The sequence below is a fragment of the Phyllostomus discolor genome, chromosome 1 (genome assembly GCF_004126475.2).
Source record: "Phyllostomus discolor isolate MPI-MPIP mPhyDis1 chromosome 1, mPhyDis1.pri.v3, whole genome shotgun sequence".
Lineage (NCBI taxonomy): Eukaryota > Metazoa > Chordata > Mammalia > Chiroptera > Phyllostomidae > Phyllostomus > Phyllostomus discolor.
This window is the reverse complement of record NC_040903.2, coordinates 58,662,393-58,671,482: the sequence shown is the minus strand read 5'-3', so window position 1 is coordinate 58,671,482 and position 9,090 is coordinate 58,662,393. Positions and strand designations below refer to the sequence as shown.

The 9,090-nt window shown below is 44.2% G+C and overlaps 1 protein-coding gene across 18 annotated transcripts in view; it reads left to right on the top strand.

The window, feature by feature from the left end:
• KIAA1217 (KIAA1217 ortholog) overlaps positions 1-9,090 on the top strand; it is a 276,224-nt gene that overhangs the window by 9,622 nt on the left and 257,512 nt on the right. For 8 of the 18 annotated variants that reach the window (XM_036023233.1, XM_036023226.1, XM_036023221.1 and 5 more), the window contains exon 1: positions 3,340-4,116. The exons of 1 other annotated variant lie outside the window; for it this stretch is intronic. In XM_036023233.1, the coding sequence (XP_035879126.1) occupies positions 4,018-4,116 (99 nt within the window). In that variant the 5' untranslated portion in view covers positions 3,340-4,017. Of the gene's footprint in view, positions 1-3,335; positions 4,117-9,090 lie in introns of those variants that run through there. 9 more of the 18 variants (XM_036023208.1, XM_036023194.1, XM_036023199.1 and 6 more) reach the window with 5 other exon arrangements.

Below are 9,090 nucleotides of genomic sequence, written 5' to 3'. Positions count from 1 at the left end.
AAACGATATGTATAAATAAGGAAACTGTTGATTCTCTGGGCAACAGGGGGATTTGAACCCAGAAGTTCTGACACAAGCCAGGGGCATTTTGATGGGATCCCTGGCGTGTTCACTTTGAGAACTTGTTCATTTTCTGAAAGTGGATTTCCAAAAAGTTTTATCACTCAAGGATTGATTTCCTTCTTGCCTCTGTAGCCTCCTGCTTTTACAATGCCTACTGTTTTCGCCATTTCAGTCTTACCCCAAAGGATGGACATGGAGAAACAGAGGAGGCTGGAACAGGGATTGGTTTTGCTGCTTGTTTGCAGTACCTCTGAAGTCAAGCCTGGAGCTGGCTTGTCAGGAATGTGCTTATTAAGCAACCTTCTTCCTGGCGTGAGAGGAGGAAAGCTACATGCCTCAACCAAATTCCTTCCTCCAAAAACCTGCACTCCACAAGCAGACCTCTGGAATTCACCCCAGAGAAGCAATGCTTGGTGATTCCTAGATCTTGGTACACAAAATGGTGTTGCTCACACGTTTTGCATAATAACCCTCAATGCACTCACTCCTGTTGCCAGTATTTGTTGCCGGCATTTTTATGCGTGATTGTGAAAGTTCTCATTGGAACTGAAGGGACAGATTGGGCAACGTTCATCAGTAAATTCCTTGTACCAGAAAAGTATAGGTCAGAGGTCCCAGGCCTGGGGCCAGGTTCTCCAGAAAGGCCTGCACAATGACTTCTACAAATTTTGGCAAGCCACCACAACTTGGTAGAATTAGAGTATTACATAAAAATCAAAATTTTTACATTGTAAGGGGAGAAATCAGAAGATCAGAAAACACTGGCCTCAAATTCCTTTGTTAAAACTCATTAGAGCAGCTGCCCCATTAAGATGGGGGTACAGGTTCTCAGGTTCACCACAGCCCCCTAGTCTCTATCTCACACCGGTCTCTCTTACCTGCTGACTCCTATCACAGTCAGCCCTACCATCTTTTGTAGACCTGTGAAGTGCTGGGGTGAGGTGGGAGGAATCTGGCCTTTGTTGTTGGGCAGATGTAATTTCAGGAATTCATTCAACCACTTACTCTTTGTGTGGTTTTGGGCAAGCCATTTGATCTAAGGAAGCACCCATTTCTGCAGCCAGGTGATTTGCAGATGGGAGACAGAGCGTGACTAGTACCTGGCCCAGTACCTGGCCCAATACCTGGCATGAAGCAGATGCTTGAAACATGGAAGCAACTACAGTTGATCCTTGAACAAACAACACAGGGTTAAGGGGCGCTGACCCCTATGCAGTTAAAAATCCATATGTAACTTTTGACTCCCCCAAAACTTAACTACTAATAGCCTACTGTTGACTGGCTATTACACAAAATTAACACATATTTTGTATGTTATATGTATTATATGTATTCTTGCAATAAAGTAAGCTAGAGGAAAGATACATTATTAAGGAAACCGTAGGGAATAGAAAATACATTTACAGTATTTATTGAAAAAACTTTCATAGAAGTGGACACATGCTGTTCAAACCTGTGCTGTTCAAGGGTCAACTGTGCAATGGAAATATCTCACAAAACATTTTGTGAGAAGGCCTCGGTGTCTACCAGTGAGGGTCTTAAATATTCATAGGGCATTCTAGGTGGTGGAGACCTTGCAGCTGCTGCAGAAAACCTCCTAGCTTTATGGAGAATGACACTAAAAGCCAGGGGAGTTCACTAATCCAAGATTACTCACTTGCTTTGGGGCAAACAGGTCTAGGGTCAGTGGTTTTCAAACAACCCACCAAAAGGCCTCAGAGTATAGTCCGAGAATTAAGTAGGTGAAAGTGTGTCTTGAATTATTAAAATTAAGAATAAGGTAATTTTGATTAGTATGGAGGTGGTACAGCTACGTATGATCATTGGATTTAGAAAGAACGAACTAGCATTCATTTGTTCATACAATAACTCATTCTGCACAGATTGAATTTCTAGTTTAGACAGGCCCAGCACTTGGCACTGGGAAGATAGTACGGGCAAGAATGACAAGGTCATTGCCTCCAGAGAACTTAGCATCTAATATGGGAGGCAGAGGAGAAAACAGATATTCAGATGACTTCAGATTGAGCTAAGTGCCATGAAGGCAATAAAGAGGATGACGTGAAGATGAGCCAGTCCCCTACTACACAGCCAGGAGAGGCATAGAAGTAAGTGCAGGACCACAAGACAGGGAGGGGCTTGTCTGTTTGTCTCAGTCGATCTAGGAGAGGTGGCTGGGGACTTAGTAGACCACCATAACAAATTTGGATTTTTTCTTAGTGTAGTGCAAAGGATTTTAGGCAGAAGAGTGATAGAATGTTTTTAGCTTTTGTTCAAACACTAATTTTATGGAAGCCCTTTTTAGATGGGGGTGGGAGGTTACTTTTAACCAAGCTGGTCTCCCCTCCCTCCATCTCTGTGACTGTCCCCAAAAGGCCCTTTGGCACTCCTAGGCTTTGTGTAGCACCCCGTGAAGACCCCAAATGGAGGAAGTTTATAGAATCCTGAGGATCTGTGAGTTGCTCACACAGGGTTTCATGTCTGGTGTCCAGAAATACAATCCTGTGTTCTTGTTATTAACCCAAAGGCTGAATGCTGGTATTTCTTTTCTTATTTGTTTATTTTTTTCCTAATTCTCAACACTTTCATTGGGTCTCATGTATTCAGAGTGTCCACTCTTAGGTCACTAAAATATTTACTGTCAACCACAATAAAAGGTATAAATTGATGCAGTAATATTTGAAATGGGATACACCTGTCAGCATGCCTGAATTGGGAGTTTCTCAATGACGTTATGTGACATCTAACCTTTGCCTTTTCATCTGCTGTCAACTGCAAAAAGAAATCATTAGTTCATATTTCAATCCAACTCACTTTTTTTTCACTTTGTGGAATTCGATTTGAGGTATGATATTACCAACTGTCAAACCCACCAGCTCCCACACAGAGTCCATTGGCTGCTCCTGGCTCAGGCCAGGTCCTCAGGTCATACCCCACTGAGGTTCGCTTAACACTGCAGAGTAGATCAGGCAAGTCCCACTGGCACCTTTAATACTGGATATTGTTCACCTTGGGCTTGTTTGTAAAAACTATGGAAAATTATGGTCAGTAGGAAAGGCCAGTAGATTTCAGCCTACTCATTCACATTACAGCTGAGGAAACTCAGCCTCAGAGGACTGATGGGACTTGTGTCAGCCGCATAGGTATGCGGAGGGCCAGAGTGAGTCTGGGGTCCAGGTTTCTAACCCCAAGTGACCCTTGCACCCCAGCACGTGTTCTTTGGAGATGGTTCTGAGACCGGGCAGGTGGGTTAAGTGGCACAGATCACGCTGTCAGGAAATGGGGGCGGGTCCTCCAGGGTGGCTTTCAAGCATTTGGATGTCATAGCCTCTTTCTTCATTCAGTTGTTCTAGAAGTTCCAGCCTAGAGGGTTTTGAGGCAGATAATGGCCACAGATGAAACATACCATGACTGCACTGCCTTTTAGAATAAAGCAGTTTTACTAAACACTAGTGTTGAGATTCTTGGCAATCTGGGCTTTGCCTCATGATGGTAGAAACTTAGTAAATACTCTTTGATATGAAAAAAGTAAAGACCTGTCTCTTAAATATGAAACTGCATGTGAATATAAACTGCTCAAATGTGTGCCGATGACCTTTAGTTGGCCCCATCCCACTCCGGGAGACTCTAATTTTCTTTCATGTGTGGTGTGTGGGCTGAGCCCCTTTGGCTGAGTGAGAAATATGGAAAAGAGGCACATTCTTGCCCTCCTTTTTGGTGTCCACATCTGGGTTTACCTAAACCCCACCCCAGCTGCATTTGCATAGCAATGAAAAACCGGTATTTTCTATCATGAGTCACACTTCATACCCTGGGCCCCTGTCTGACAGGGGTGTGTCAGGCCAGTTTGGGGAAGGATGGGCGCAGCTAAGGGTGAGCTGAGCGTGGAGGAGGCAGGGCCTGCAGCCTCTGGGCCAGGCAGGTGACCACTAACGTCCGCCTGTGGATTTGGACATGGAGCCTGCGTGTCCTCCTGAAGATCGGCCAAGAAAGGAAGGCAGCTTCCTGAGTTTCTGCTGTCAGGGGCCCTGCACTGCAGCAAACGGGAGTGAGGTACAAAAGGGGGGCAATCAGAGGGTCGCCGCCCCCGCCCCTGGTCTCTCCTCTGCTGTGTAATGCCTTCCTGACTTCCTGGGCAGCTCACCTGGCCTGAGCTGCTGCTGCCCATTGACTGACTACCAAGTGAGAGCAGGAGAGGGCTCTGGGTCACATGGTTTCTTTTAAGTAAATTCAGCTTCGGTGCAGAGGATGATGGCCCACAGCAGCTAAACCTTGTTAACGATAATTAAATTGTTTTTCTTTACTCTGAAAAATCTCTTCATTTTCTGTACAAAGGCAGGAACCATTTTTCTTTGATTATTCAGAAAGTCTCTGGGTAAGGTGTAAACTTTAACATACCTTGTTGGACTGTGGATTAAGCAGTTTGTGGGATTCTGATTTGCAAATGCCACACAGATTAGAAATCTAAGTGCTTCCAGTTAAGAACTTTGTTAGAAACAAACAAACAAACCAAAAAAACGGCTGTTTTTTCCTCTTCTGTCTTTCCCTTTGGTTCTGCCATAGCGCTTTGGGTAGGAGTCTCTTAAAACATGCACCACTGCTTCTGAACTAGTCTGGATGAACTTTTCAAAGCACGGAGGACATTTGGCATGTTCCATCTTGTTGCTGACTTAATCCCTACCCACAGACATTGCCGATCTGCCTCAGGAGCCTGTGCAGTGCAGGCAGCAGAAACCTTAGCTCTACTTCCCAGTACCTGAGAAGTAGACCAGCTTTATTTCCATGAGGAAAACATTTTCAGACACTGGAGGCTGATGTTCATAAAAAGTAAAAAGAAAAGCTTCAAAAATGAGAAGTCCTAATATTTCATTTCATTTGATGAGTTTTGTGTCTGGTCTGTCATTTCATGTGCCTGTCTTCCCACTGCCAGAATTAAGATGTTCTGAAAAGGAATCTTAGGAAATGTTATCACTGTTACCAAGTTTGATGTAGGAACAGAAAGCGGGGGAAAGTGAATTTTCTAGAAGGAACTGAACCCATGGTGCTTTACAAAGGCCCAACTTTTAAATTTTAATAGAAATGATTGACAACATGAGGATTTGGATTGTTTGTCTGCTTTGTTGTGTGTGTGAGCATTGGAACATTTTGTTTCTTTCTCCTGCTGCTCTCAGTCATGGAGGCTGTCCTGGTGAGCCTCCTTCAGACATTTTTGGGCTAAGGCGATACTGAGCTGTCCGCACAAGGGCTAGGGGTTGAAGTATAAGATGCTGTGTCAGTGGAAAATAACTACAGGTCATAGGTAGGAGAAAACAGATGCTAGTCACTTATATAGAGAAGGAGAGAAAGGCCCAGGGATCAAGTATTGTAAAGTTTGGACTGGGCAAAGCAAAGGGGTTTGGGTATTCATAACTGTATTTAATCAAGATGGTCAGGAAAAATGTTAGCCCTGGCTGGCATAACTCGGTGGATTGAGTGCAGGCTGCAAACCAAGACATCGCAAGTTCGATTCCTGGTCGGGGCACATGCCTGGGTTGCGGGCCAGGCTCCCAGTGGGGGCCGCATGAGAGGCAACCACACATTGATGTTTCTCTCTCTTTCTACCTCCATTCCCCTCTCTAAAAATAAATAAATAAAATCTTTGGAAAAAAAAAGATAGTCAGGAAAATGTTTTTCAGAGATGGTATGAATGAAGTGTGGTAACAGAATCCACAGTCGTGGTATTGGTGGCATGATAGCAAGGACAGGGCAATGACTTCTACATGGAGACTTGTTCTGCCAAAATAGAGGATGTGAGAGTATTCCGTTTTGGAGAGGCTCCTTCAGTTTCTATTTGTCTAATAGCTTTTTAAAACTTGGGTCTATAAGGAAATGAAAAGGAAGCTATTGTTTATTAGAGAAGTGGCTGGCAAGAAGCAACAAGCATGTTCTGAAGGGAGGATGGAGCTGCACAGGTGGGAGGGGCCTTGGAACCACACTCCGAATTCCCCTGAGCCGATCGGAGCAGGTTCACACAGATCCCCCAGATGTGAGAGTGTAGCCCAGGTAGGGCACAGGACCTTCTCCTTTCTTATTTTCTTCCTCCCTTATCAAACCTGAATCAAACTGGGCCTCTGATTCTGTTACAAAGTCCCAAGACCCGTGTCTCATTGAGTTCCCACCTAGTTAAGTCTTCTTCGTCTTACTCTGAGAATCAAAACTCACTCAGATCAAAATCTGACTTAGAGAATCAAAGAACATAGGAGCTGAAATATATATCCAGTCAAACCCCCCTCTCCCCTGAAATGAAGATAAGGTCAGTGAGGCTGAAAAGCTTGGGTGACTTACTCAACCTTCCAGAGAATAGCCAACCCCCACCCATCTCTAGTTTATGACCTTTCTTGAGGAATAGCAGATAACTTAGGAATCCCAGGTAGCTTGGGCTCCTACCCTGAGGTCCCTGCTCTTTCCCAGTATCTGATTCCTGCTATGCCCTGACCTGGTTCAGGCCCTGCTTCCTGACTCCTCTAACTGCTTTTGCTTCAGGGGGCCACACAAGGTAGCACACAGCAGCTGAGTGATGGTCCCTCTGAGGAAGCACGTTTCCCAGTGCTTATGCATCACTCTGTGAAAAACTGGTGGTGATAGCCCTGGCTGGCGTAGCTCAATGGATCGAGCGTGGGCTGCGAACCAAAGTGTCACAGGTTCGATACCCGGTCAGGGTACATATTGGGGTTGCAGGCCATGACCCTCAGCAACTGCACATTGATGTTTCTCTCTCTCTCTTTATCTCCCTCCCTTCCCTCTCTAAAAATAAATAAATAAAATTAAAACAACAACAAAAACTGGTGGTGATATAGTAGTCCTCCTCTTACCTGCCGGTTTGCTTTCTGTGGTTTCAGTTACTCCACAGTCAACCATGGTCCAGAAATATTAGATGAAAAATAAATAATTCATGTATTTGAAACTGCATGCTGTTCTGAGTCTATCCTGCCCAGGCCTGAATCGTCCCTGGGTCCAGCATGTCCACCTGCAGACGATCCACACTTGTTAGTCACTTAATAGCTGTCTCAGTTATCAGATCAACTGCTGAGGTATCATGGCACTTGTGTTCAAGTGACCCTTATTTTACTTAATAATGGCCCCCAAACCATTCACATAACTTATTGCATTATTGTTATAATTGTTTTATTTTATTATGGCCTATTATTATTAATCTCTTACTGTGCCTAACTTATAAATTGAACTTTATCATAAGTATGTATGTATAGGGAAAAAAACATAAGCATATGTAAGATTTAGTACTATCCATGATTTCAGGCACCCATTAATGGCTTTGGACTGTATTAGCCCACAGATAAGGGAGGCTCTAGGACTCTCTATGAGAAGTGTTATTAGCCACACAAATTTCTCATTGGGGAAAGAAGAGTGTTGTAGACAAAAGGGAAAATATCATACTTGATTATTTAGTGTGTTCTCCAAACCCCAAGTGTAGAAATATATACACATATACATATACACATACACACAGTGGAGCAGGATATTGGAATTCCTCACTGGCTTTGAAATCTGGGGCTGCCCTGGCCAAGGTGCTCTATCCAGTAGGTTTGAACACCATCCCAATACACCAAGGTGATGGGTTCTATCCTCAGTTAGGGTACATACATACAAGAAGCAACCAATGAATGCATAAATAAGTGGAACAAATTGATGTTTCTTTCTCTCTCTCTCTCTACCCACCCCCTTTCTCTTCCTCTCTCTCCCTTTCTTTCTCTAAAATTAGTAAATAAATTTTTTTAATTTTATTTTTTTAAAGAATATATTTTTAAATATTGTGCTATTTTTGTTTATTTATTTATAGATTTTATTTATTTATTTTTAGAGAGGGAAGTGGGGGAGAAAGAGAGAGAGAGAGAGAGAGAGAGAGAAACACTGATGTGCAGTTTCTGGGGGCCATGGCCTGCAACCCAGGCATGTGCCCTGACTGGGAATCGAACCTGTGACGCTTTGGTTCACAGCCCGCGCTCAATCCACTGAGCTACGCCAGCCAGGGCAAAAATTTTTTTAAAAAGAAAGAAAATCCGAGGCTAATAGTTGTGCTGTGTGAAAGGTGAATATGAAAAAGCAAATTTCTGAAAAGTCCAAGTAGAGAATGGGGGCCCGTGACTTTGGGTACAGTCTGTCAAAGCTGAGGATTAGGAGGACTAATATGAGGGGTACAAACACTGCTCAGAAGCAATTCCTGTCACCCAGAGCCTTATGCTTTAATGAACCTGTAGCTGCCGGTCAGCCCTGTGTCATCATGAAGGTGATAGCTTTTCCGCCAGGCTATTTTTCTCTAAAGCCCAGGGCTCAGGGGCAGCTCTTCCCAGATGAACCACTGTCTGATTCTAGCAGATGCACACGGGGGGGAAGCTAAGCTGCTGCTTCCCTGTTCAACCGTGATGAGATTCTAACTAAAATCAGAAATCAAGGGGATGTGTTTGCAGGGGAATCTGGTGATTTTTAAAAATAGAGTGGTCTGCCTTTGTGTTTGTATTGGGGAACATTTCTTTCAATAGGAAAATAAGGGTGAAGTTTTTTACAAATTAAATGTTGGCAGTTTCTCATAATCTTTCCTCACTGAAAGCTTGGAATTACCCTAATAGGAAATTTGTTGAAATACTTGGCACTGAAAATGGGCCCTATGTGGGGGTCCTTTCTGGAAAGTCCTGGAGTCTGACACTGCACTCTGTGTTTCCCCACCCCCTCCCTCTGGGAGCCCTGGAAGGTGGCAGACTCACAGGGGAGCCTAGTGATGGGCCCATTACTAGGTTCCCACCTCCAATCACCTGCAGAGGGGTCACTTCCAGGCTGATACTGACTATATTCTTTCTCAGTGTTTCCCACTCCCCTTGACCCTTTTTTCCCAGAAGGAGAAAGAGGAGGGTGTGAGAGGAAAAACAAAGGAACTCCCACTGCCTTCACTGCCCTGCAGGCCCAGCTCCCTACACACACAGACACACAGACACATAGACACACAGACACACAGACACCATGAGGTTGAGATTC